Source organism: Chamaea fasciata, unplaced genomic scaffold, assembly GCF_029207755.1.
Source record: "Chamaea fasciata isolate MVZ Bird 193981 ecotype frontalis unplaced genomic scaffold, bChaFas1.0.hap1 SCAF_18, whole genome shotgun sequence".
NCBI classification, from domain to species: domain Eukaryota; kingdom Metazoa; phylum Chordata; class Aves; order Passeriformes; family Sylviidae; genus Chamaea; species Chamaea fasciata.
The window spans coordinates 5,304,784-5,332,591 of NW_027094103.1; the positions used below are offsets into that span (position 1 = coordinate 5,304,784).

General features: G+C 57.9%; 2 protein-coding genes across 2 annotated transcripts; one reads left to right on the forward strand and one right to left on the reverse strand.

Moving 5' to 3' along the window:
• The first annotated feature begins 4,470 nt into the window (after positions 1 to 4,470).
• On the forward strand, positions 4,471 to 9,726 carry LOC136298952 (immunoglobulin lambda-1 light chain-like). Its single transcript, XM_066200119.1, has 4 exons — positions 4,471 to 4,566; positions 4,701 to 4,992; positions 7,551 to 7,588; positions 9,235 to 9,726. Exons 1-4 carry the CDS (start codon positions 4,521 to 4,523, stop codon positions 9,555 to 9,557), a joined length of 699 nt encoding a protein of 232 aa, XP_066056216.1. The 5' UTR covers positions 4,471 to 4,520; the 3' UTR covers positions 9,558 to 9,726.
• A 7,864-nt stretch (positions 9,727 to 17,590) lies between these two features.
• On the reverse strand, positions 17,591 to 24,195 carry LOC136298714 (carbonic anhydrase 15-like). Its single transcript, XM_066199656.1, has 8 exons — positions 23,945 to 24,195; positions 22,369 to 22,404; positions 20,510 to 20,680; positions 20,144 to 20,304; positions 19,405 to 19,497; positions 19,069 to 19,135; positions 18,707 to 18,873; positions 17,591 to 18,049 (listed from the first exon to the last, which is right to left on the reverse strand). The coding sequence occupies exons 1-8, from the start codon at positions 24,009 to 24,011 to the stop codon at positions 17,831 to 17,833; spliced, it is 981 nt and encodes a 326-aa protein (XP_066055753.1). The 5' UTR covers positions 24,012 to 24,195; the 3' UTR covers positions 17,591 to 17,830.
• Positions 24,196 to 27,808: the final 3,613 nt, after the last annotated feature.

The following is a 27,808-nucleotide window of genomic DNA, read 5'->3' on the forward strand; positions in this document are numbered from 1 at the left end:
GATGGCGGGGTAATTTTTTCAAGCCTTGATTGCTGAACCTTTCCCTGTGTGGAGAAGAGTTTCAGAGCATAGACAATTCTTACCCTTGGTTCCTGCAGCTGTTTTTGTCCTTGCTTTACCAGGTGTTGTCTGCAATTCTGTCCTCGTGCCACATCCCTCTGGTGGCCATAGTGTGTTCAAGATGTCCTCATTGCTTTGTCGTGCATTATGATCACACAGAGCTTCTCACTGCCTGGAGACCCCCTTCCCTGCAGTCCCTGGCTGCTGGCCTGGACATGGTGCCTGTTGGTCCGTGGGCAGGGCTGTCTCCAACTGACCCAGATGCTGGGGATCCACAGCAGCCCATGTCCCCAGGCTGTCCAGCCTCAGTCCATGGGATGAGGAATGCCCTTGAGGGGCAGTGGGCAGGGAGAGGGTTCAGGCTCTGGCTACAGCAATCCCTCAGGAGTGCCAGGGGTGGGGATTGCACCCAGGGTATCCCACATGTGTGCCTGAAGGCAGAGTTCTCCCATTACTCTCCCCCTGCCTGGGGAGGGCTGTGCTCCTGGGACACTGACTGCCACTTCTCCCCTCTCTCCTCTCCCTCTCCAGGTTCCCTGGTCCAGGCAGCAGCAGTGAGCCAGCCATCCTCACTGCCAGCCAACATGGGAGACACCATCAGGATCACCTGCACCGGGGGTGGCAGCTACTATGGCTGGTTCCAGCAGAAGGTCCCTGGCAGTGGCCCTGTCACTGTGATCTATGAAAACAACAAGAGACCCTCGGACATCCCTTCACGATTCTCCGTATCCACATCCGGCAACACGGGCACGTTAACCATCTCTGGGGTCCAAGCCGAGGACGAGGCTGTCTATTTCTGTGGTGGCTATGACAGCAGCAGTGGTAGCTATGGTGTATAGTGACAGCAAGAAGTAGGAAGTGAGAATTCCAAGGATTTCCAGACTCCAAAACTAAAGAAAAAAATTCAGCCCTCCTCCCTTTTGGCTGGCCGTGGGGTAGATTCCTATCCCTTCTGCACAGCAATGGCTACGAATGTCCTTCTTTCATTGTCCCACAGAGCTGGAGGTTCTCTTGTTTTCCACCATGTCTGAAGGCCATTGTTCTTGTCCCTATAAAGATCAGTGCAGCTTTGTCCCCCAGCCCATCATATCTTGCTGATGACCATGTCCTCCTCATTCTGCTTCTGTGCTGGGGCGCCATGGACTGTGTCACTGTGATCTATGGCAGCAGCAGCAGACCCTCGGACATCCCTTCGCGATTCTCCGGATCCCGGTCCGGCTCCACGGGCACATTAACCATCTCTGGGGTCCAAGCCGAGGACGAGGCTGTCTATTTCTGTGGTAACTGGGACAGCAGCAGTACTGCTGGGGGTGATGAAGCCAGTGAGTAATGGGAAAGTGAGACACAGAATCCAGTGTCAAGAGAGGAAGGGTTTGAGCCATTTTTTCTCATGGCCAAACTAAGCTGTGATAGTGGAGTTGAGGCATGTCCCTTTCCCCTGCCTAAGGACATGAATGTGCATGACAAGGCACAAGAGGTGACTCTTTCCTGTGTCCCCATAATAGGAATGGCACTGCTTCATCCCCAGCCCTGTTGCCTTTTGCTGCAGGCTGCCCCCTCCTGCTGCTGCTACTGCTGCTGCTGAAGCTGCCTCTGCAGCATTGCCCTGGGCCAGGATGGGCTCTGGTTCCCCCATGTTTCTGTCACCATGACCAGGTCCCTTTCCCTCAGAGGGTGATGTTCTACTGTTCTGCTGCTGCCAGCTCTCCTTCCAGGGCCATGGGTCTCTAATGTTCCTCTCTGTCTTGAGGCTGTGTCCCACTGTGGCATGAGGACCATGGGCAGAGGAGCCCTGTTGCACTGCCTGGGCAGAGATGTGCTCATGGGGCAATGGCTCACCCCCATCTTATTGCCTTTCACCTCTCACTCTCCAGGCTCCCTGGTCCAGTCAGTCATCCTTGGTGCCAGCCAACCTAGGACAAACTGTCTGGGCTGTATGCTCCGGGAGCAGCAATGATTATGGCTGGTACCAGCAGAAGGTCCCTGGCACTGCCCCTGTCACTGTGATCTACTGGGATGACATAAGACCCTCAGACACTCCTTCACGATTCTCTGGTTTTGTGTCTGGCTCCAGAGTGTCACTGGTGTTCCAGCTAAGGGCAAGGCTATCTACTACTGTGGTAGCTTTGACAGCAGCAGTGCTGATCACATGCTGATACTGAGCCACAGGCAAGAGAGACCTTGAGTTTCAAAAAGGCTGGTTTTGGTGCCTCATTCCACTCCTCCAGGCATGACCAACTTTTCAGCTTTGGGACTTTTCCTTTCTCTCCCTGGTTCCCTTCCCTGTGTGTGCCATGTCTCGAGACTTTGAGCATGATGTGGCACTGGAGCAGGTTTCCCAGAGAACCTCTGGATGACCCATCCCTGGAAGTGTTCAAGGCAAGGTTGTATGAGGGTTTGAGCAACCTGGTCTAGTGAAAGGTGTCCCTCTCCATGGCAGGGGTGTTGATGGTATTTATTGTCCCTTCCAACTCAAACCATTCCATGACTTTATGACTATGTTCCCAGTGACTGGGCCCTGGTGCTGCAGAAGCCCTGGCCTCAGCTCATCCTCACTGCCCAATATCCATGTGAGGGGCAGAGGAGCTGGGACCATGTTAGGAGCTGCAGCCTGTGGAGCTGCCCAAGAACACTTTTGTCACATATCTGCTCCTCAGTCTGAGTCCTTCCCAGGGCCCGGCAGCATCGCAGCCACCCTGGCAGCTCAGGGCTGGGTGTGTGGGCATTTGGCAGGACACAGGAGCCCTGGGTGCTCTGGCTGGGCATGGAGAGCTTCTGCCACAGCCCATGGCTCTCACATGGCTCTGGCTTAGCTGTCCCCAGTGTCCATGTCTCTGCAGCAAAACACCTTGATCTGCTGCAGGGACAGCAACAATGCTTATGGCTGGTATCAGCAGAAGGTCCCTGGCACTGGCCCCGTCACTGTGATCTATAGGAATACCAACAGACCCTCGGACATCCCTTCGCGATTCTCCGGATCCCAGTCCGGCTCCACGGCCACGTTAACCATCTCTGGGGTCCAAGCCGAGGACGAGGCTGTCTATTTCTGTGGTGGTGAGGACAGCAGCAGCAGTGCTTCCACAGTGGCATGCAGAAATTGGGGAAGTGATGCAAAAACCTTCTGCTATTGCAGATATCGGTCAGGAGTCTCTGCTGTGCCTGTTTGATGGCGGGTCATGTTCCCACCATGGCCCTGCCCTTGCTGCCCAGCACTGAATGTGGCTGTGCCCGGTGTCTTAGCCTGGCACTCCCTTAGAGCCCCAGGTGCCCGCTTGTTCCCTGGCATTTTGGAAGGGGATATATAGCACTTGCGAATGCACTCATCTCCATGGCCACATTACCCATGGCTGGGTCCAAGCAAAGGAGGAGGAGAAGCAGGAGGAGGCTCTCACTCTTCTGGCTGGGACACCAGTGGTGATCAGGGCCGTAGAAACTGCTGGCACAGGAAAAGGGAGACACAAGCCCACTGTTGCAGTGGGGCCCTCGGGTGCTGCCTGCAGCAGCTCAGGCACAACATGGAGCAGCATGTGTGCCTGTGTGGCAGTTCCTGCTATGGTACTCATGCTCTGCTCCAGCAGATGCCCTGTGTGCTGCTCACTGGGAGACAGCCCTGCAGCCCTGCCCTGCCCATGCCAGCCAGGCTCCTGCGCCCTGGGCACCCTGGGGACAGCACAGTCAGGGACAGGAGAGGTCCTGGGGGAGAGGGAATTTCCCGTTCAGCCACTCTTTGTCTGGACTGGGACTGCCAAAGACAGCCATGATCCCTGTGCCCTGAGTCAGAGCACGACTGACCAGAAGTTGCCCCAGCTCTGGCTGCTGAGCACCAGCACACTGGCCTCATGATCAGCTAATGGGGAGGCATTGCTGGGCCCCTGCGCTCAGTGCTGGCCCACTCCCATTGTTCTGGAGTGTGAATGCCTGGGAAGAGAAAAGGCCTTGGTCTTGAGTGGTGGAACTCAGCTATAAGAGGAAGAGCCAGGGCACAAAAGCAAGAGGGCAAAGGGGTACTTAACGGGCCTGGAAAATCCATCGGAGGGAAAAATGCCAAAAATGAGTTGGGAAATGGTGGAGCTTGGCATTGTTCCAGCCCCATCACTGGGAGCTGCATGTGCTCCTGTATGCCCTCGCCAGAGCGCCCAGCTCTCCCTTCTCCTCAGGCACTGCAGCCACTCAGCCTGGTGTGGGGACAGGGGGGTCAATGCTGGTGGATTTCAGGCTCACAGGTGGGAGGTGTCTTTGCTTTGTGTCTGGGGACAAGCCCTGCTGCATCTGGGGTGGTGGGGCTGGGTGTGGAGCAGGGAGGGATGTGCGGAGAGAGGCGCGGGCAGGATCCGGCCGTGACCGCAAGGTCAGATTTGCATGGAGGGGACGGGTCCTGAGCAGGCAGGGGCTTAAAAAGGAGTCAGGGTCCACAGCACAGCTCCATCATTCTGGGGACACTGAGCTGGTGGGATTGAGCCATGGCCTGGGCCCCTCTTCTCCTCGTGGTGCTCGCCCACAGCACAGGTGCCATGGCCAGACTCGCCGTGCCTGGATGGGGTCTCTGGGCACAGGGGCCCCGTCCTGCTGCCCAGGCAGGCCTGTGCCCCTGGGACACTGACTGACCCCTGTCTTCTCCCCTCTCTTCTCTCCCTCTCCAGGTTCCCTGGTCCAGGCAGCGCTGAGTCAGCCATCCTCGCTGTCAGCCAACGTGGGAGAGACCGTCAAGATCACCTGCACCGGTAGCAGCTACAGCTATGGCTGGTACCAGCAGAAGGTCCCTGGCACTGCCCCTGTCACTGTGATCTATGCTAATGACAACAGACCCTCGGGCATCCCTTCGCGATTCTCCGGATCCAAGTCCGGCTCCACGGGCATGTTAACCATCTCTGGGGTCCAAGCCGAGGACGAGGCTGTCTATTTCTGTGGTAGCTATGACAGCAGCAGTACTGCTGCACCGTGACACACAGCAATGGGGAAGTGATACAAAAACCTCCTGCCTCAGCTATCCCTTGGAGCCCCAAGACTGTGCCCATCCCCTGTCATTTGAGGAAGTTATGACCTCCGAGCAATGTTGTATGGCCCAGGGTGCCCCACCTATGAGCCCACAGGCAGATTTGTCCCTTCACTGTTCCCTTCACCAGAGAGGGACACATTCCAGGTCACTGGCTGACCCCCATCTTCTTTTCCCCCTCCTTTCTCTCCCCATGTCCCCTGGTCCAGGCAGTGCTCTGTCAGCTCTGCTCAGTGTCAAAATTGTGGGACAAGCCATCAAAGTCATCTTCTGCATGGAGGCAGCAGCTGTGACTGGTACCAGCCTAAGTTTCCTGGCTGTGCCCCTGTCACTGGGAACTACTACAGTGACTGGCGACCACCAGACACCCCTTTGCGATTCTCCAGATCCCAGTCTGGCTCCATGAGCACAGTAACCATCTCTGGGGTCCAAGCCCAGGACAAGGCTGTTAATGTGGTAACTACCAAAACGGCAGTGATGATATTACCGTGGTGAAACGGAGCAATGAGGAGTGGTCTTCCTGCCATGACAGGGGCCTGTTAGAAGTCTCTGCTGTCTCTGTTTGGTGGGGCAGGTCCCTGGCATAACCCTGCTTTTTTCTGCCCTGTGGCGAATGTGGCTGTTCCCAGTGTCAGAGCTCCATCCTTACAGCCCTTTCCTTGTCATTTGTAGAAGAGAATGGATAGGATAGAACTGAATAGACCATTTCAGATGGAAGAGGCCTTCAATGATCACACAGTCTAACTGCATGGCCACTTCAGGGATGACGAAAACGTAGGGCATTGTCCAACTGTCTGTACAACACTCGCAGGCCTGGGATATCATCCAGCTCTCTAGGAAGCCTATCCAGTGCCCATGCTCTCAAAAGGGAAATGCTGGGGTGACTTCCTGTGCCTGCCCTGTGCTCCAGAACAAAGCTACTCCTGATCTCCCTGGCTGGTGCCCAGGGCCCTGCTGATGCCTCCCAGCCCAGCTCCCAGCCCATCTGTGCCAGGAGCCTCTGGACCATCACCACATAGCCACAGCCCTCTGGAAACAGAGGAGTAAAAGATGGAGCTTCTCTGCCCTCTTTCTCACAGCTGAGCACGCTGTGGGTTTGATGCAGCTTCTTGTCTCCCCTCCATGACCATTGGCTCTGAATGGCCTCCTGCTTGCCCCATGCTGTGCAGGAGGAGACCCTGGGGCTGTGCAGTGCCTGGCATTGCCGTGTCACAGCCCCACCACCTCAGTGTGCTGGCAGCCACGTCCTCTTACTCGGCCAGGTCTCTACATGGGGCCATGGCCTTGGGCTCAGGCCTTGGGCCCTGTCTGAGGCAGTGATCTCTCTGTTCCACCAGGACCTTTCGGCACAGGAGCCCCATCCTGCAGGTCAGACAGGGCTGTTCTGGGGCACAGACTGACAACCCTCTTCTCCCCTTTCAATCTCCACATTTCCTGGTCCAGGCAGCATCTCTGAGTCAGCCATCTGAGGTGTCTGCCAATGTGGGAGGGATTTTCAAGGTCTTCTGCTCCTGTGGCAATGCCAGAAGCTACTTCAGCAACTCCCTGCTGCACTCAGCACAGCAATCCTCCTTCGTGCCTCTCTCCAAGGAGAAGAGCAGGACTGAAGAGCTGAACATAGTCCCCCTCTTGTGTCCTCCTACAAAATGAAACTGAAACCCCACTGAAGCCTGAGAAATGCTCAGAAAATGACCATCCACAATAGAGGGCACTGGTTTCAGCTAAATGTTTTGCATAGACAATTTCAGTGGTTTTTTTTTCTTTTTTGGATTGTTTCAGGCTTTGCACAAAAGCATAAACCTTCCCAGAAGCAAAGCAAACCTCTGAAAGAGAAAGTGTCTCAAACCACAAAACCTTCAAAGTTTTACCTGTTTTACAGTGAACTATTTATATAGTTCCTGTGACTCAGGAAGTTCACTGACTCTGCCTCTTTCTATAACCACTTGCACAAACCACATCATTTGAAAATCTGTGGGTTGAATTTATGTTGGTGCTGTTGGCATTCAGTGGTCCAAGCTGAGCACTGAATATGCCAATCTGTGGGATTCCCACCGCACTGGGAAAACACTTTTCAAAGAAGCAGCCAAGTCTTTACATGGAAATATGAAGTTAATTGGTTTTAGCTGAAACCCATTCTGGCTCACCCCTTCCTTGGCTATCGCAGCTCCATGAAGGCAGCTCCACCTCTTGCCTTTTCATATTTTTAGGGTAAATATTAATAAAAATAAGTTGCCTGCAGAAAACTTCCACTATTAGCTCCACTGCTGGTTCAGCTGCACTGAAAGACCCCAGCCAGGACCAAAACTCGACAGGTACTACAGCTGTGCCCACACCTTCATCCTGCTGTGTCCATCAGGGCATCTCCATCCCATCACCTTCATTCCACTGCATCCATTGGGATATTTCCAAGCCGTCCTCTCCACCCTCCCACATCCATGGGGTCCAGGACTGCTCTGCCATGAGGCAGGAGGTTTTTGTATGGCCCTGTGTCACTGTGTGGTGTATTCGGGGCCGGGACGACGTTGACGGTCCTAGGTGAGTCGCCGACTTCCCCTCGGTCTTTCTTTCCCCACCGCGGAATTTTGACATTTTGTCGATTTTTGGTGATTTGGGGTTTTTTTTCTCGGACTTGGCGCCGGGCTGGGGTCTGCCGCCCGTTTGGGGTCAGGCACTACGCCCGGCGCTGGGGGCTCCGTCTCGTCCCTGCGGACTCTGACGACTCTGTGCGCGCCACGGAGAATTTGGGCGTATTTTCTCAGTCGAAAAGTCTTAAAATTTGTCCAGGAAATGTGTCTGAGGTCTCAGGGGGGAGGAAAATCAGGTTTAGGTCTCTAAAAGAGGTGATTTTTGTCTTTGTCGAAGAAATTTGTCAGTCTAAAGTCTAAGTCCTCAACTCTTAGTCCTGAGGACTAAGTCTGTCACCCTTGGTGAGGGGCAGGGGCTCTTCTGCGGGGTCCCATGGCCAAGGGCGCAGGTGTTGTGGAAGGACAGCCTGTCTTTGGCTGTGAGCAGCCCACAGTCATCCTGACTTTGTGTTAAAACAGCATGACCCTGGAATCTTAGGCAAAAGATTCCAGGGGTATCTTAAAGAGCCTGTTTTCCAGGTAAGACAAGTCAAAAATGGAGATTATTGTGCTGAAAATGCTGCCGGAAATGTCATTTGTCTGTCTTTGTCTGTAATTTTTAAAAGTATTTGGTAAAAAATCGCAATTTGGACCAAATTACTTGGGGCTAAGATCAAGAAAAATGTTCTTTGACCATTTCTTCATCAAAAAGTATTTAATTGTAGAGTCATCCTGGTTTTCAAATGGAGATAGAGATAGAAATAGAGGTGAAGATAGAAATAGAAACATTGCACATTGGAGGAGGCAGCAGAACCACACCAGAAAGACCAAAAATCTTTTTTCCATCTTCCTTTGCATGATCTTTAGTGGTAGTTTTTCAGAGACACGAAAATTTCTGAAAAGAGAACTGGGCAGAAAGCAGGATGATTTGTCTGTGAAATTTTGGGGTTTGGTTGGTTTTTTTTAATTGCCTTGTAAAAGGAAAGAAATGGCTTTATGGCAAAGAAATTAGGATTTTGTTAAATATATATATGTATATATGTATAAATATATATTTTATATATATAAATATATATACATGTATATAAATATATTTATAAATAAATATAAAATAAGTCTTTTTTATATTTGATACAGAAATGTATAAAAATTCATGTTAAATGCATTTTATAGAATTATACATGTATTGATGTGATATGGACAACATGTGTATGTATGTATATTGTGCACTTCATATATATTAATCAGCCATATCTATTTATCACAGGTAAGACATATATGTACATGTATGTGTATATATGTATATAAAACATTATGAGATGTATGTATATGTGTATTACACACATATATATGCACATATTTTATATATATATCTATATATAGATATATATAGATATATATAGATATATATAGATATATATAGATAGATATAGATAGATATAGATAAATATATATGCAAGTATATCTATATGCCAAATTTAAATACATTACAGTTATGGGTGATAAGCTCTGGCTTTGGGGAAAGTGGGGCGTTCTGGGTAGCGCCAGCAGGGCAGGCAGGGGCTGAGGTGGGGCACAGGGCCCCCTCTGACCCCACACTGCTCTCATCCCTCACAGGCCAGCCCAAGGTCTCTCCCACCGTCCACCTCTTCGCGCCATCCTCCGAGGAGATGACGTCTCTGGGCAAGGCCACCCTGGTGTGTCTGATGGAGAACTTCTACCCGAGCCCCGTGACCGTGGAATGGGTGGCTGATGGCAACACCATCAGCTCTGGCGTGGAGACCAGCCAGTCCCAGCGGCAGAGCAACAACCAGTACATGGCCAGCAGCTACCTGTCCCTGGATGCCAGCAAGTGGCAGAGTTACAACTCTGTCTCGTGCAAGGTCAGGCACGAGGCTGGAAATGTGGAGAAGACCGTGAACAGATCCGAGTGCTACTAACCCACCCTGCCGGCCCTTTGCTGGCTCCTTCCCTCCCCCCCACTTCTGGGAACAGCGGCTCCCCCCGCTGCAGATGTCTCTGCCCATGTCCTCCCGTCCCCTGCTCCTGTCCCCCCCCCGTGAGTGTCACACAAATAAACACCGACACTGAACTAGCGCTGCCTCAGCATCCCTGTCTCTGTGTCCTTCCAATGCGCTCGCTCCCCGCGTGCTGCCTGGTGTCAGCACAGTGGCACCAGTGTGGAGGGTGGGATGGGAACACTTACGTGTATACACACACACTCATATTGCACGGGCTCTGTGGAGCTTTTGCTCAACCCTGGGGACCCCACCCCAGTGAAACCCCCTGGCACTGCCAAGACCAGGACTGTGCAGCCTGGGGCACAGCCTGCACTAAGCCCCCGCGTACTGATTGAACAGATGGCCCCGGCTGTGCCATCCTTGACCTTTGCTCATTGGCCTCTGGCCTTGCGGGCACATGTGGCCTGTGGTAAAGGCATGGCCAGTCATGCCCCTTTGCCACCAGGCCTGGCTCTGTCCCCCTCTCATTGTCACCCCCGTGCTTCTCGGAATGGGGTCCCAGTGTAGCTGCCAGTTAAGCACAAGCACCAGCCTGTCCATCACACGTGTGCCACGACAACCGGGACTCCTGCGTGCTGCATGTCCTGTCCCCATCCCCAGCACAGCCCTGGGGAAGTTTCCCGGCAGCATTGCCCAGGGAAGGACTGACAGCCACGGCTGTGCTGAAAGCACCAGTGCTCTGCTGTTGTCACCCCATCAGGGCAGCCAGGAACCAGGCCAGGGACAGGGGCTGGGAGCTCCCAGTCGCGCTGTGTGCAGTTCTGGGGGAGATGTCCCTCACCAGCCTCTTGGAAAAGGGAGATGGCCCCACCACATCCCCTTCCCCAGTGCCAGTGGAGTGCCTTGCTCCACCAGGTTTTGGATTGTCACATGTCCCTGCAAATGTCTTCTGGGGACACAGAATCATAGAACCCTACAATGGGTTCTTTAAAAGTCATCCAGCCCAAGCTCCCTGGAACGCTCAGGGACATCAACCAGATCAGGTTGCTCAGAGCCCCTTTCAACCTGACCTTGAATCTTTCCAGGGATGGGACATCAGCAGCTTTCCTCAGCTACCTGTTTCAACACCTCACCACTCTCACAGTAAAAAACAAACAAAAAAATTTGTAATTTTATCGAGCCTAAATTGACCCTTCTTTAGTTAAGAAACATTATCTCTTGTCCTATTGCATCAGGGCCAGCTAAAAAGTCTGTCTTCATCTTTCCTAAAAGCCCCCTTCATGTACTGAAAGGCTGCTATAAGGTCTTGCCAGAGCCTTCTCCTCTTCAGGCTGAACAGCCCCAACTCTCCCATCTTTTCTTCACAGCAGAGGCCCTCGAGTGATCTGAGATCTTTGTGGCCTCCTCTAGACTAACCCAAACAGGTCCATGTCCTTTTTATGTTGTGGGATCCAGAGCTGGACACAGCACTGCAGGTGGGGCCTCACCAAAGCGGAGTAGAGGGGGAGAATCCCTTCCCTCAGATCACTGCTCTGGCTGCTTTTGATGCAGTCCAGGATATGTCTGACTTTTTGGGCTGCAGGTGCACACTGCCAGGTCATTATCCACTGATTGCCTCAAATCCTTTGCCGCAGGACTGTTATCAATTCTCTCACGGCCCAGCCTGTACTGATATGAGAGCACAGTGCCCCTTCCCTCCTGCTTTTTGTCGGGGAACTGGCAGCAGGCCCTGACCCCATCTGAGCTGCCTCATGCTCCAAAACAACTTTATTGGCTTTAATCCCTCTTTATCCTCCTCCTCAGCTGGGCAGAGGAGGCCTTGCCACGGAACAGCCCCATGCACAGGGCAAACCCCCCTTCCCATCACCCTGCTCAGGGGGTCAGTCACAATGTCCCTTCCCATATGTGGGGCGATAAGCTCACAGTTTTCCCAGGAAATCCCAAATCCCATCACTACAGAGCAAACCCACGAGCAGGCCAGAGCCCTGGGCTGCTGCTAGCCTAAAGGAAGGAGCCAGCAGCAGAATGCTCAGCCTGCATCGAAGCCAAGGAAAAGAAGGAAGGGTGGATGATGGAGAGATCTGTCCCTCTGTGTTTGAAGTTAAGCTTCTTTAACACAGTTTCCTGAGCAGAGAGTACCCACTGCAGCAGAGGTGCAGGGCTGGCTCCTGGGGTCTCCTGGGCTATGGCAGGTGGCTCTGAAGGTGAGGGTCCCTGCAGGACAGCCACATCCATGCCTGCACCCATCCATTGCAGCTCACTGCTGGGGAATGTGAGCCCAGGGATGGCAAAAGCTCCTCCACACTGCCACTGATCCCCTTCCTTGCTCAAGCAAGGTTATTTGCTGGCAAACCCCTGCCTTTGGCATCTCATCCCCAGCCCTGTGGTGCTGCCAGGAGAGCTGCTGCCTGAGACTCTGCCAGCCAGGAATGCCCCAATGACCAAGACCTGCTGCCAGGAAGGACGTTCACTTCTTTTCCACTGCGAAGATAAAGCCTCAAGAATTACCAATTCCAGCAGTTGTTGAATCACCTTAGCAGTGGCTGAGGCTGCAGTGAATGACAGGTAACACAGGACCCCCATCCCAGCTGTGCTGCCAGGTTTTACCCTGAGAAATGCCACATTTCTGGGGAGGGGCACTGGAGGAGGGTGGCAGGGAGATTCTTTCCCCAGGTCCCGAGATTCACCTTGACATTTCCGGAGTAAAGCCCATTCCTTGGTCACAGGACACCGGCCTCAGCTTTCGTGGGCTCAATCTGGGGCATGAGCTGAGGTCTTGCTTCAGCTCAGGTCTGTGTGGGCAGAGCACAGGCATATCTCTGACTCAGGGGGCAGGAAACCTCACTAATTATTGATTAAAAGATTTTGCTAAATCTTTTCCATAAGCAATAACTGTCAAGAAAAAAAAACCCTTATTAATTATAGATCAGTGGCCCTGGCCCCTCCAGGGCTCCCATCCTCCCCCGCTGCCTGCAACTTGGCAAACTCCCAGCCAGAGTTTTACCCTTAACAAGCCTTCAACAGGCCCACAGAGCCTCGGCTGGGAATCACGGAGGGATGCAGGGCCTGATCCATCCCCTGGCAGGGAGGGAAGCAGTGCCTGGGAAGAGCAATCTGGATCCACTCCCGCACCACCCTCGCTGGGGGTGTCTGGTGAGCAAATGTGCTGAGCAGAACCGAAACCTCCCTCCCCTCCCCAGCTGCAGCTTCTCTCTCACTCTGCCGGCTCCTGCACTGCAATTTTAACAGTCATTTATTTTCTCATTTTCCCAGCTTGCCAGTAATTTTAAAATGAGGGGGATCTAATTTAGTAAATGAGATGCTTCAGGAAGGCTTTAATTAGTTGCAAAGAGAAGCAGTGGATCCCATGAAGGGTTGGGGCTTGGTGGGAACTGCTCTCCCAGGGTGAGGCTCCCAGGTGAGGGCTTAACAAGGCTTTTGGGGGGCATTTGATAAACCCTGGGGGTTTGGACACCTTGGGCTTGGAGGGGTCTCACAGCTGAGAACAGAGTGAGGATGCAGGAATATCGGCAAAGGAGTGTGAGACCATAGGAGCTCTTGCAACCTGTCTCCCAAACCACTGCCACAAACCTCAAGCACAAAGCTCTGCTCTGGTCCCCAAACCCTCCCTGGGTCCCCTCCATGACGACCACCTCTGGCCACATTTGTGCCCCAAAAAACAGCCCTGACCTGCTTTTTTTTAATTGTACATCACTGGGTGATTTCCCCAGCCCAGGCCAGCCCCAGCGTCTCATACCAGGAGGAGGTGGGGTCTCTTTTTCTGGGGACGTGGCAGGAGCAGAGAGAGTGCACCTGGAGCTGATGAAACACCTCGTCTGGAGAGGCACGGGCGGCGTGGCACAGCCGGAGAGGAGGGGATGGCTCCCGCCTGCCCCCGGCGCAGCTGCAGCCACACAAACAGCCGCGCTCCTGGAGGCAGCAGGGCTGAAACTCGAAAGCAAGAGCAGGGTCCCAGAATAGCCCCAGCCCAGGCTGCGGGAAGTGCGGCAGAGCCAGACCCACCGGGACAGCAGTGGGAGGATGGGACGAGTCCCCTCACTTCGGTGCTACTGCTGTGCCAAGCCCGGGTGACACGCATGGCCTCTGCCCTGCCTGAGCCGGGGGGTGCAGCCCCCGAGCACCTGGAGGGTGCTGCTGGTTCCTGCGCCCCATGCTGACATACCCTCTGCTCACACAGCCGTCTTCTCTGCGGGACTTGGGGAAAGGCTGTGCAGAGCCCAGATTGTGCCACGCCAGCGCTGGCCCCCCGTTTTCCCCCAGCCAGCCCCAGTGTGCAGCTGTGCGGCGGCGGGACGTCCCCTGGCTAAATTTACTCCTCAGCCACTACAGCCCCCAATCAGAAATTCAAAAGGGCGCCCCAAAAAAGGAAGCGAAACTGTCTCCAGTGGGTGCTGACGTGTGAAGGCGAGAGAGCACCACGCAGCCGAGCCTGAGTCGGCTCAGCCCTGAGATGGTGGCCAGCTCTGTGTCCCTGCCTCTCTGGGCTCTCACCTCGGGGTGTCACCACCGTGTGGGGGACATCAGCCCCTGAGATGGGGGAAAGGTCGCGGGGTGGTGTGGAAGATCGGATCATGAGAGTGCAAGACCAAGGTTTATTGCCCTGCAACTGAAAGAGGGTTGAATGAAATAAATCAACGGTTTCAGGCTGGTGTGGTCGAAAACACGACCCGAGCATTCAAGCCCATTTGTGAAGGTGAGAGCAATAATTTGCATAACTGTGTCAAAACAGCTGCCAGGGCATGCAGCTGGCAGGAAGGTACCCCCTTGCTGGGGGTTGTTTAGATGTGTATGAAACCACACCAGAGCCTGCAAGAGAGCCCAGTAAACAGCCCCAAAGGTAAGTGCCCGGGCTTGTAAGCGGATTGTAAACAAGCTGCACCGACTCAAAAATAAACACCTTTCAGCTGCTTCAAAATATTTATTATTTCCATTTTATTGTGGTAGTAAGATGTGATTCCCAGGAGAGCCTCGGCCTGGTCTGGGGCCCCAGCAAACCCTTGTTTTCCCTCATATTTGAGGTAAACACGTGCTGATGGAGAAAGATTTGATCACAGGGCTGGTGCTCCCTCTCTGGAGAAACGTGGTCATTGAATTGCAGACTTTGTTACGACTCCCTGGGTGGGACTTTTTAGTTTAATGCTAAGAAATTTCTAGGTAAGGGAACGTTGGTGGCATGATGACAACAAGGTGGTGGCAGTGGTGGCTGAGGGGTGTGATGGGGTTGGCAAGGACCCTCACCAGGCCCTCGGGAGGGAGCAGAAGCATTAGGCTCACCCAGTAAGGGAAGACTTTTATCCAAATTTGCCTTTTTCCCTCTCCACAGCCAGGGCGGGCAGAGCAGACAGAATGAGGGAGAGTGGAGGAGAACATTGGGTGCAGCCCGGGGCTGGACCCTGCATCCTGTAGATGTGGTGTTCAGGGACATGGCTGGACCTGGCAGTGGCAGTGTCAGTATGATCAGTTTTTCCCTCCGTAAGGGCTCTGGGTTCCTGCCACAGCCAGTGACACCCTCACCGACAGCTCCCCACCCTGCGCACATGCCACCAGCCCCATGCCCCAGCCACAGCGTTTTCCCCTTCCTCTGCAGCCACTGTGGGGAAAAAAACCATCAGGTTTAAACATTTCTGCCATGTTTTGGGCTCTTGTGGCCAGAGCCCCCGGGCTGGCTGTGGGCAGGGGTTGCTGATGCACATCACAGCCCCCAGCTGAGCCAGGCACACTCACAGGCAGCTGCTTCAACCGCAGCCCCGTGGCTTGGAAATAGCCCTTGCTAAAATTACAGCCCGCCAAAACCAAGAGCCCGCCAAAACCAGGAGCCTGCTTCAGCCAAACACCAGCTGGGAGCCAGGAATAACCCTGGCCCTGCCATGCTCTGCTGCCTTGGCACAAACTTTCCCGCACGTGGCAGCCCGAGCACTACTGCCTGGCCGTGCCGCGGGCAGGGGAAACGCGGGAAAAGCTGAGGTTTGGCCCCAGTTCAGCAATGGCCCGTGGGAGGGGAGTGCATTGCCATGTTCTCTCCCAGGCAGCCCAGCATTCCCAGCAGAGCCACAGCACCTCCCTGGATTTCAGGCCCCAGCAGGGCTGCCCAGTGAGTGCTGAGCCTCTGGGGCGGTTTTGGTGTCCAGCTGTACAGAGGGTCTCTGCTGCCCTGCCAGATCCTGCCTGGTGCCACAACTGCTCTCTGCTGGGGACAGCACAGCCAGCCAGGATAGGTCCCCCAAGCGATGGGGGCCCTGTGGAGTGCCTGCTCCCAGAGCTACCGCCCAACATTTTGGTCCCCAGTGCCTTTGGAGACACAGCCTGTGCCCTCCATGGTCCCACTGCCTGGGTGCCCCTCACACCCTGGCCTGGTACTGGAGTGGACTGGGGGCTGCAGCCGCTCGGGACTCACCACGGCTGACTGGGCCCCTCTGTTCTCGCCAGCTGGGGCCGGGCCCGCCCTGGGCTGGGCCTGGCCATGTCCATAGGGCAGCTGCCCTGCGGCCTTCGGGCACAAGGGGCTGGAGCTGGGCAATGCGGCTGGGAATGGTGGGACGTGGATGGACATGTGGGAACAGACAGAATGGAGGGCGCGGGAACATGGAGGGGCAGGGAACACAGCGGGGGACATGATGGGACACGGGAGGAAGAGAGGGCACAGCAGGGGGGGTGGTAGGGCAGAGGGAGCATAGGAACACTGAGGCCAGGGACATGAAGACACAGGGCACAGTGGCATCTGGATATGGGGGACGGAGGCAAGAGGCCATGGGAGCCGGTGGCACAGGGGACACAGGGACCAGGGCCATGGAGACACAAGGGTCGTATGAAGATACAAGGGACAGCAGCAGGAGAACACAGGGCACAGGGGCATGAGGACACAGGGGACAAGAATTTATGGAACACGGGCAGAGGGGAAAAGTGAATGAGGACACGAGGGGATGGGGCACAAGACTCGGGGGACAGGGGTCCAAGGACACAAAGGAAAGGGCCCTGAGGACACAGGGAACAGGAGGACACAGGTGGTGATGGCAGCACACAGGGACACAGGCACACGAATACAGCACACAGGTGGCAGTGGCAGAGACGGGGACACAAGAACAAGGGACACAGGGACACGAGGCGCAGGCACACGGGTGGCAGTGACAGGGACGGGGACAAGCACACGTGGCACAGGTGGCGGTGGCGGGGTCGCGCGGGTGCCCGCGGCCGCGCGGAGGGCGCCCCCTGGCGGCGGCCAGGCCGCTGCGGGCCCTCTCCATGCACGTGCCCGCGGCGCCCCCGCGTGTCCCGTGTGTCCCCGTGTCCCCAGCCCCGAGCTCGGGGGGATCACAGAGCCACGGCCCCCGGCGTGGGCATCGCAGGGTCTGCGACGGGGCCCCTCCACCCGCGGAGAGCCTCTCGCAGCGAGGGCCTCACCCCAGGAGCCTCGGGCACGGGGATGCTCAGGAGCCGGTGGTGAGGGGGGCCGGAGCCCGGCGCTGGCAGTGCTTCCCTCCAGAAATGATGGAAAACCTCAGCCTGCTCCGCGCTTCTCCCACATAACGGCCTGTGCTCTTCACCCATAATTCAGGAGAAGATGGGAACATGCCTGGAGCTCCAGCACATTAATTATGAACCACCCTGCTCACACAACCCTGCCCCGGCAGCGCCGGCAGCTGCAGTTATTCCTGCCAGCACAAAATCAGCTCCGTGGAAAGATCCCGGTGTCCTGAACAAGGGCACTGCAGGTGCTGTGTTCCCGGTGACACCCCCATCCCTCCAACAGCCAGCCCCAGCCCTGGGGAAAGCGACAGGGCAGCGTCTGCAGCACAGGGACTGCACGGATCCTGAGCCAGGGCCGGGATCTGGCTCTCTCCTGCCTGCCTGCACCACCACGCAGGGGACATCCCTGAATGCCACCCCGACACCACCCCCAGCTCCCTCCCCCCTGACCTCACAGTGCCATGCCGAGCACCGGCCCCCGATGGTGAAGGGACACAGAGCCAGCAAAAAAAGAGGCAGCAACCCACTGACGAGGAAGGACCTTGGCTTTATTCGGTCAATACAGCATCCCCCTGTCAGCAGCTCCCACTGCCCATCTACAGAGGCATTCCAGGGCACCTCCAGGCTTGCAGAGATTATCCTCTGCAGAGATGCAGGTGCACAAAATCTTCGCCCAGCCGAGGTTTCAACGTGCTTTGTTTTCATTGTTTCCCATTTCCCATGAACGAGATGCATCACCTCCATCCCCACTGCAGCAGGGTCGGACCCTAAGGGGCCGGCAAGAAGAGGCTGAGCAGGGCCAGGAGGAGCAGGGGGAAGAGGAGCTGGTGGTGGCCCCTGTGCAGGGACCCACCGCCGGCCGTGGCCCCCCGGGAGGCAAAGATCTTCCGGCTGCGGAGGGGCTGCGGCGGGCGGAAGTTGTTGATCATTTTTAGGAGCGTGGATCCCTCGAGTGGGAAGTGAAGGGTGCTGACGAATGCCTTCAGCTGTGCAGGGAGAGAGGGAGAGTGGGCAGCTGCACTGCCAGGCACCCCAAGCCCCTGCCCACTGTCAGCCTGCCCCATACTGCCCCACTGCCAATGGCACAGGACCCACGGCATGGCCCCGCACCAGTGGGTGTCTTTCCATCAGCCCCCACTGCTCTCCTGAAGCCAGATCCATAGGTAAGCACAGAGGCAGGTCCCTACAAGGATCAGGTCTTGAGTTTTAAAGGAGCTAATTGTGTTTTGGTGCCAAGAGTGAGCACTTAGAAAGTGGCTGGCCCATGGCTCCCTCAAGAAAACACATCTACTAAGATGCTTGAGCAGCAGAGGAGAATTCCACCCATCCATCCATCCATCCATCCATCTATCCCTCCCCTTGGAGCCTCTACTGAGCTTCAGTAGATTCATTCCAATTTCTCTTTCTGAATGCCAAGGCTAGGCGGGAGACCTGTATGGATGGGATTTCTCCCCACTGGCAGGTGGCCACAGCTCCATTACTTAACCTTCATGAAATTAATTAATTGCCAAGTTGCCAGGAGCATTATTATAGAGATGACTTTCCCTGTGCTCTCGCTCACGGGTCAGGAAGGACAAGGAGAGAGGTCACCCCGGGGATTCAGCCTTTCAGGGGCTGGCACATGGGGCTGTACACGCCCGTACCTGCTCCCGGCCAATCTCCACTGGCTCCTCGAAAACAGTCCAGACGACGGCCTCGCTGCAGTCGGGGGTGGTGAGGGAGCCCTGGTAGCGGTAGTAGCCCGAGAGCCGGCCAGCGTGCGGCAGCAGGGTGCCCAGGCGGAAGGTGGAGGCCAAATCCACAGAGTCCCCTGCGGGGCAAGACAGGGGCGCTCGGCCTGTCCCCTGCCAGGGTGGGGACAGCAGGGCCACCCGCATCGATTTCCCCTCAGCGGATGAACCCAGAGACCGGTAGGTGGCCCCACCCTACCCACTGGGGTCCATCCCTGCCCTCCGACTGCAGGGGCTCCCCTTTCCTGCCCTGCCCTGATGAGGAGGGGACTCACCAGCGTGGGAGACATTCCTCAGCCCCGCCACGATGGTGTTGTAGTTGGTGTTAGTGGTTTCAGAGACCTGGTACGGGGAGAATAAGTGGTTGAAGTCAGGCAGAGCCTGAGCAGGGCAGAGCTGGGTCATCCTGCCCTGCCAAACAACCGCAGGCAGAGCCGGCCCGGCCTCACATTGTTACAGAGCAGAGGGGAAAGGCTCCCAGCCAGCCCTCTCTTGCACAGTCGGTGGGTTCCCCAGCCTTCCTGTCCCTTCCTACTCCCTCAGGACACCCATACAACGCTCACCCAGCTGCACCACAGCACCCAGTTCCATGGGGACCCCTGCAGACCCACCTGGAAGAAGAAGCCGAGGACAGCCAGCCCATTGGGATGCCCCTTGGCCTCTGCCAGTGTCTGGTACTTGGCATTCATGTGGACGATGTGCATCTGAGGAGAGCACAGAGGAGTCAGGCGTGCATAGCTGCCCCCAGACAACACCCTGGCAGCAGGACATTCTCCTGTGGATCCTTCCAGCCGGCTTGGGATGGCCAGACTGAGTCAACCTCTCCCAGTAAAGCCCTTCTGGGCCCATTGGCACTTCTGTGGGGTGGGTGCTCTGAGGATCAAAGCACCCCAACGAAGCAAGCATCCTTTGAAGGGCGTGCAAAAGGGGGCCAGTGGTCCCGGGGTGCTCACCAGACACAGAACATAAATTCTGTTTTCCTCTGGCAGATAATGAATATTTTAAAGGCGCAGAGCCTCTTTCATCCAGAAGTATCCCAATGTGCTTGGCACAGCATGCTCCTGCTTGCTCTCACTTGCATTCACTAGCTGAGTGCATGGTCCCAGCAGGGCACAGAGCTCCCCAAACCCCACTGAGTGCCTTGGATGAAGCAGCTTGACCCATGCAGGCTAAAGAAACAGCTCAAGCCAGCTGCTTTTTCACCACCCAGGTGCCTGTGCAGGAGCACAGTTGAGCCCACCAGTGCAGAGCCACAGAGCCCAGTCACCTGCTGCATGACAGCCTTGGGGTGCCCCTTCCCACCACACCAAGGTGGGACCCAGAGCGTGCTGGGGGCTTTTTCTCACGTACCTCCATGGGGAGCTGGCGCCCGTCGAGGGTGTGCTCGGAGCCATTCCCGGCCAGGCTGCCCCAGTGGAAGTGGAGCTGGATGGCGCTGTACCTGCCGGGGAGGCCCCCGCCACTGATGCTGATGTGCTCAGAGGCCGACTCACTCGCCAGGCTCAGCATCACTGCAAGGGCAGCGGGACAGGGAGAGGGCAGGCTTAGGATGGGGAACAGCCCTGACACAGCTCCTTCTCCCCCGGCTTCATCCCAGCGCTGACACTAATCTGCACGGGATCCTGCAGCACCTGGGAGTGGCACCAGAGCCAAGCCCCAGCCAGGATGGTGACTGAGGAACGGGGACAGGGGAAGGTGCCCAGCTTCAGCACGCACCTGTGTGCCCGTTGTTTGTCAGCCTCCACTTGCCAGGGGGTGCCTGGTCGTAACCCTCGAAGAGGATGTCCCCGAGGCCACCGTCCCGCTGCAGCCGGCGCCTGTCGATGTTCACAGGGGACTGCTTGTTGCCACCGCATGTGGCTTTCAGCTCCTTCCAGTGGCTGGGCCCTGCAGAGGAGGAGCAGGGGCACCGCGGGCAGCCACTGAACCACCGCTGTCCCCAGGGGAGGACACAAGGCCACGGGTGGCCGTGTCCCCAACCAGCCCTGCTGTCCCTGCCAGCCTGGCTGTGCTCCTTTGCATCCCATGGGAACTGCTCTCCTGCCCGGCTAAGTTTCCTTCCTATTGATGAGCAGGGGCTTATTGCAGCCTCATCCATAATTCAGCAGGATTTCCTCGAGGGGCCGGGGGCTATATTTAGCCTGGCAGCAGCGTCCACATTGACACTGGTGAAGGGCAGGCTTTTCTCCCTGCCCCTTCTGCCCAGTCCCGGATTTTAGCATGTTTAACTTACTCACACCGGTTCTGTCCAGCTGTGACAGGTGACAGTGCAACCTGACCACACAATTCATCCTGGGGCAAATCCTACACTTGTTCCAGAGTGACCACATGATGTCCATCAGCACCTCCTGGGGTGGGGGGTCACCATGGCAGGAGCTGGGTGAGGACGCGGCAGTGCTGGCAGCCAAGTGGACCCACTGCAAACCCACAGTGCTGTCTGGGGGCTGTGAGCAGGGTTCCCGTGGCTGCCACCATGGCCAGACCACACAGCCAACCATATATGCGGCTTGTCCCCATCACCCCAGCGTTATCTCTTCTCGCAACCACTGTTCCCCCAGCAGTGCCCCATGGTTCAGCTCTGACGTTTCCCTTCCTCTTGGGCAGACAAAGCCACAGACAGTTGTGGGCTGTATCCCACCTCCTGCCCCCCTGGGCTCAACCCTTACCCTTTATGTTCTCCTCTCATTACTTCAGGCAACTTTTTGCCTGGAAGCCCAGGCAGCTGCAGCCTGGCCGTGCCACCATCCACCATTCCTGGCTCAGGGTAACTGGGTGGCCCCACAGACTACCCGGTGCCTTCAATAAGGGGCCATTCCACATGGCTCTGCTGAGGGCGCACAACCGGCTCCACGCTGCTCCAGCCGCTTCCCACCGGCCCCTCTGTCCCGCCAAAACCTGCCCTCGCTGCCAGCCCGCTGACTTAAACCGGGTAAGACCGAGCCTGGCTCCGACAGGGATGAGCGGAGCCCAGCAATCCGCACTCACGAGCCACAGGGCATGTAAACCCAAGAGCTATAAAACAGTTGGGCTGTAACAGCTGATTAAATGCTTGATGATCTTTAATTAACCTTTTACAAGCTATTTGTAATTTGTATTTGTATGTTTTGAGACAAAGTGCCCCCAGCCATGCTTCCCTCCCCATCCAGGCAGGGCTGCTGCCTGCTCAAAGGGAGCTATCCCTCCTCAGTAGGGCCCTGGATTCCCAGTCCCCCTTGCACTGCACCGGGTTTCTAATAGAGTCTTTTAAAACCCGGAGTTAATTTGTTTCAGGTGGAAGGGGGAGAGCTGGTGCTGCCCCAGGAGCGCCTGGACCTGGCTGACATGAAGGGTGGGGCTGACTTTGCCTCAAGGGGCTGGGATGTTTGTCAAGTGTCCACAGCAGCACCCCTGAAAGCGAAGCTCCTCTAACCATTCCCACGTTTGTGTGACACGGGGGGCTTTGCCCTTTTCCACGACACCCTCCCCACGGGGCCTTGCTGATGCTGCCCAGGGTGCTCTCAGCTGGGCACTGTGGGGACAACACGAGGGTCTGAGCCCTGCACAGCCCCAACACACCCACACCTGGCACCACTCACCGCATTGGGGGTCCTGTGAGTCGTAACACCACTGTCCTGCGGGAGAAAGGAGAGCTCAGGGCAGGTGATGGAGACAGGCACCCTTCCCCAAGCCCACCTACGGCCATGCCCAACCCCCCCACAATGAGGACATCCCCCAGTGCAGCCCGGGGTCCCGCCAACACTTGTGTTCATCACGGTTATTTTTGGCGCTAGTGTTTTCGCACCCTCCCTGCCTCCCCCAGGCGCTTCACAGGGAAACCTCCCCCAGTATCGCTGCTCCAAGGCAGCCAAACCTCACTGCTCACTGTGCTCCTTCCCCAGCTCCAGTGGAGCATCCCCCCTCATCGTGGGGAGCCAAGGCAGCCCGTCACCCCACAGCAGCAGCCCCAGCAGGCAGGGTCCAAGGGAGCCGCCACAGCCCTGCCCGCTTGTCCCCGCTGTCCCCAGGGTCCAGCGGCCGGGCTGGCAGTGGCAGGAGGGCGGTGGGCAGGCCCCAGCCCACGCCGTGGGGATGGTGGTCGGTCCCGTCACTCAGGGCCACCTCAGCCAGAGCTGCCGAACTCCCACCAGCTCTCGGGCGGCGGTGGGTCCCACAGGCTCCGTGACAAGTGCTGGTGCAGCAGGTGCGGGGACACCGAGGGGGTGCCGAGAAAGCTGGCACCCTGCTCCTGCTCTGCTGGCTGCACATCCACCCAGGGCCATCAGCTCTGCAGAGGGAGCTGGGGAGTACACCCCGTCCCTCCTCAGCTCCCCGTTCCGCTCCTGGCAGGAGGCACAGAACGAGCCGGTGCTGCCCGGGCCCAGCCCACGTGAACGGTGCCCGCTGACGGCCGAGGGGCTGTGCCAGCGGGCCGGCTGCAGGCGAGCCGAGCCACGCTCCCGTGCCAGCCACAGCCGCTCGGATCAGCGGGACAGAGGCAGCCCTGCTGGCCTCCACCTGTGCTGCTCAAGGCCCCAGCCTGCGGCACTGCATCCCAAGTCTCACTACAGTGGTACAGGAGACGCCAGCCCCAGAGGAGAACTGGGAGCGGGACAGTGCAGGCAGGACTCCGACGGTCCCCAGAGCAGGGATCTTGGGGTCCAGGGGCAAGCTGAACTCCTGGGAAATCCTCAGACCTGGACGCAGCAGCTCTCGAGCATCCTCCGGCAGGAGCCAAGGCAGCGCTGGGCACCCCCAGCCTAGCCCGGCTGCAGGTGAGCACCCAGCGCCTCGGCCCGGGACGGCAGCGCCCGTTCGCTCACTGGTGCTTCCCGGTGGTGCCGGTCTGTGGGGTGGATGGGCTGAAGCCCAAGACCCCACTGTCCCAAGGGGGCCCCGGCCCCACCACCTCCTGCCAGCACAGGAGGGCTGAGACCTCCCGCGCCCGGCGGCGCTCAGGGCCCTCCAGCAGCGGGGAGGGGTTGGTAGGAGGGCAGGAGAGAGCTCCTGGGACAGACTAGGTCCCCCAGTCCCTGTTGCCAACCCCTCAGCCCGCATCACTCCTCGACACGTGGGAGGGGAATGGAAGAAGCGGCGCCCCCCAAGCCCCCAACCCCGCTCCCCCGTCCTCTCCACCCGCAGATCCCCGGCCCCGCCGCCCCGGGCGCAGCTCACCTCCCGCGGCCGCCCGCACGACGAGGGGCAGTGTCAGGAAAGTTATGCCGAGCCCGGTGAGGCCCATGGCGGCGGGGGGCAGCGGGGGGACCCCCGCACCTCCCCGTCCCGTCCCGTCCCGTCCCGTCCCTCCGCAGTGCGCCCGGTACTGGGCTGGGGCGGGCGGCAGCGCTGGCAGCGCCCGCAGCCCGGGAGATGCTCAGCTCCAGCCTGGGCTCTGCTTTTACATATTCATCACCCGGGCTGAGTTTTTAACTCCTCGGCTGCTAGGAGGGAGCGGGGAGAGCCCGGCCCCCGGCCAGCCCCCCGCGCCCGCTGGTCCCTGCCCGCGGTGACAGGGACAGGCGGGGAGCGGGGGCTGGCGGAGCCCACGGGTGCTGCGCTCCCCGCCCCGCTCCCCGCCCGGTACCATCCCGCTCTCCGTCCCCAAAACTGGAGGTCGGCAGCATCCCCGCTGTGCCCCATCCCGCCCCCGCACAGTGTGTGGGACTACAGATGGACTTCGGGGGCCTGCCAGGAGGCGGACCGGGCTGGGGACAGCAGCTTTGGCCCATCCCCTCCCCATTCCTTGCAGACACAGGCTGTAGGACATACCCTCCCCCCAGCTCTGGGAACTCCCCAGCCAGCAGCGGGTCCTGCATCTCCCATGTCTGAGCGTGGTGGTTCCCACCTGATGAGGGGCAGACGGTGCCATGGGGACCCGCAGGAAAAACCCAACTCAAGCCTGCAAGCACAGGCCCCTCTCTGGACCAAGCCCAGCGAGCACCTCCTGGAAGCCCCATCCCCGGGGCCCGGGCAGCCTTCACAGCCACGCTACAGGGGACCCTCAGTCCCTGCAGTCACCGAGGAGCCGTGCAGTGCCGGGGCAGGATGCAGCCCTTTCCTCTCCAGCGGGAACAAGGCTGCGCTGCTCGTGCTCTCACAGCCGTGGGGCACTGGCTGGCCAGTGCAGGGGGGCAGTGCTGGGGCACAAGCCTTGCGCCCCCATCCGAGCAGCGCCGGAGCCCAGCGCAGGCATCCCGTGCTGGCGGAGGCCGCTCCTCAGCGCAGAATGAGCATATGGCCATCCCATTGCACCTGTCCAGGCAGGTCCCACAGGAGCCAGGATCTCAGCAAGTAGGTAGGTAGGTAGGTAGGAAGGGGGTGAGAACACAGGAGCATGGTGTTATCGCGTTCTCCTTAAATATCCGTGCCATCCTCACGCAGCAGAGGAAAGGAGGCCAAGGGGCCCGGCCCGCAGCTCCCCTCACCGGGACTTGGCCCCGGCCGGGAGCACCGGCGAGTCACTGCCAGGATGAACAAACTCGGCAGCAGCACACGGGCAGGGGGAGGCAGCCTCCTGCTGCCGGCTTGGCCAGGGATGGGCTCTGGCTCAGCTGAGCTGCTTGGCTGCCGAGTGCTACAACGGGCTCATCCTCAGCAGGGATTGTTTGGGGCGCCTTCTTCCCCCCCGCCGCAGGCAGCAGCAGCCCCAGGCAGTACCTGGGCAGCACTGAGCCAGTTCGGGCCTCGGAGCGGGGCACAGAGCAGGGCGGCAGCACAGGTGTCCCCTGGGCTGGATCTGTGCCGTGGCTGACACTTGGCCCCTGCCCCAGGGATGAGGTAGTCTGCAGAGGGCTGCGGTCATCCTTCCGGAGAGAGCCGCAAAGGGCGGGCAGGTGCGGCAGAGGGTCGCACCAGCTCTGCAGCCTGCTGCGATTGCTGCCGGGAAAGAGAGGAGCTGCTCCGGCAGTCATGGTGTCAACACCTCCCTTGGAAACATGAGCCCACCAAGTGATCCCTCTTCCTACACGCCCACAGGAGGACAGCCCATATTGCCAGGGATGGGGGAGAAGCCCAAGACTCTTGGGGTCAGAAGATGGGACTTGTTGCCCCATGGGCACTTTCTTAGGTTTTCAGGCTTCTGCAGTAGTGATTTTTAGCAAGAGGAGCAAGAGTAGGGTGTGGGGCACAGCCCCGACAAGAAGCGGGAGCAGAGTGAGGAAGCAGTGGGATCCACAAGGCACGTGGAAAGGCAGTGGCAGCACTGTGCCGTACCCTGCTCCCACCCATCCTCACTGCACTGCTCCCTGGGGTGCATGACTGGCTGCTGGCACCCGTGCCAGGCAGGAGCAACCTCCAGTTTCTATAGGAACCAGATCAAGCCTTGAAATTGCCGGCCTTGCTGACGTCGTGGTGGTGGTGGTGGTGAGCTCACAGCTGATCCTGCAGCTTTGTGCCGTCCTCATAGGGCGACACCACGTCCATCAGCCTGCTGCCACCGATCCGGGAGGTGGCGAGGTCCCCGCAGGCACGCGTAGTCACAGCATCAAGGGCAAGAGCCATGACAATGGGAAAAATACCACTGAAAGATAAAAATAGTTACTTAAGCTGCAGCCATCGATTGGTCGTGGGCACGGTGCCACCTTGGTGGGAACCCCCACCACGTGCACCGTCAGCAAGCCCCGTGCCAGCACACAGCAGAGGTGCCAGCAGCTCCTGGAGGTAAATCCTGCACTGCCAGCAGGGTGCCTGGCCGGGGACCCGGGCTGACAAGGGACAGTGACAACACCAAGACTTGAGCCTCCTGAGCGTGGTTCACATCACACAGGGATGGGCGCACGAAGAGAGGTGAGCATCCAGAGAGGCAAAAGTCACAGGCAGTAAATACTCTGATCTTTGATCCCCGTAATAAGCTGGTGCTAGCCCAGGAAGAAAGCCGGGAGCGAGGCAGGCAGCGCAGCAGGAGCCGGCACAAAGGAGGCACTGTGGCCGGCAGATGCGCTCTGGCCACACGCCGCTGCACAGCCCCTTCATTCATCCCACGCTCCCGCCGCCGCCGGGGTCAGCGACATCTCCCTCCCCACGGCCTGGCACCCCCGGGGGCACTGCCCGCTCTCGGCCCCGACGCGGGTCTGACACGCTGCCCAGCCCTGGCTCTCTCCCAAAGGCTGAGCGCCGCGGACACGCCGTGCTGAGCACAGCTGCTCATCACCCTCTCAGAAGAAAGCGTTTTAAGCTGCTAAGGGCTTACAGGCTGCCCAGCAATGCTGCCCTGCCTCAGCACCCGAGGGTCAACACAGACAGCTGCCTCTGGCCACGTGTGTCCCCCGGTCAGCGTGGGGAGCCCCGAGAGCCGGGGCTGTGCTCCGGACAATCCATGCTGCTCCCTACAGGGACAGGCCTGTGCCCAGGCAAGGGGCAGGAGGCAAGGGCAAGTTGTGATTGCACAGGATCTCTCAGCACCAGCAGAGCCCCACGGGGCCAGACTGGGCCCCTCCAAGAGCTCGGCGACATCCGGCAGAGATGCGTGTCCCCGCAGGAGCAGCAGCGGAGGAAGGGCTGCGCCCCATCGCCCTCAGCTGAGCCAGCATCACGCGGCTGGAGCCGACATGGAGCTCTGGAGCTGTGCTGTTCGCGTCCAGGGAGCGGCTGCGGTGGCAGCTGGCCTGCGCAGGCACAGGGAGCCTCCCCGGCCCTGGACACCGGTCAGCAATGAACGCCCCGCAGCGCCCACCGCAAACACGGCGAGCCCGGCGGCTCCTGCAAAAACGGGGCTGGGAGTCTGCACCAGCCTCTCCATCCTGCAGAACCCCCGGCCCTGGACTCAGCAGCGTCCCAGGGGTTTGGGGACGGCAGCAGGAATATGCTGCACTTCCTCTTCTTGGGTATAAATCCAAGACCTTCCTGAAATTACATTAATACAGGTGAATCCCACTGGAATCTGTACACACAGGAACTTCTTGCAGACTACCTGCTCGAAGTTAAATGCATCTATTGATCTTTTTGCGAGATCACAGCTCAGAAGTGTGATTTAACAAAACCTCCTTCACAACGCTGGGGAACCACATTGACGCAGAAATTAGGAGACATTGGAACACAACA

What these genes read in the sequence shown, in the direction of transcription:
- LOC136298714 (XM_066199656.1), bottom strand. Translation starts at nt 24,011, where the DNA reads ATGGGCCTCACCGGGCTCGGCATAACTTTCCTGACACTGCCCCTCGTC. An exon ending in TCCTCGGCTTCTTCTTCCAG is followed by an intron (nt 19,136 to 19,404) that starts GTGGGTCTGCAG and finishes TCCCCGTACCAG; the next exon opens with GTCTCTGAAACCACTAACAC. An exon ending in GAGGAATGTCTCCCACGCTG is followed by an intron (nt 18,874 to 19,068) that starts GTGAGTCCCCTC and finishes CTTGCCCCGCAG; the next exon opens with GGGACTCTGTGGATTTGGCC.
- LOC136298952 (XM_066200119.1), top strand. Translation starts at nt 4,521, where the DNA reads ATGGCCTGGGCCCCTCTTCTCCTCGTGGTGCTCGCCCACAGCACAG. An exon ending in GGTGCTCGCCCACAGCACAG is followed by an intron (nt 4,567 to 4,700) that starts GTGCCATGGCCA and finishes CTCCCTCTCCAG; the next exon opens with GTTCCCTGGTCCAGGCAGCG. An exon ending in GACGACGTTGACGGTCCTAG is followed by an intron (nt 7,589 to 9,234) that starts GTGAGTCGCCGA and finishes CATCCCTCACAG; the next exon opens with GCCAGCCCAAGGTCTCTCCC.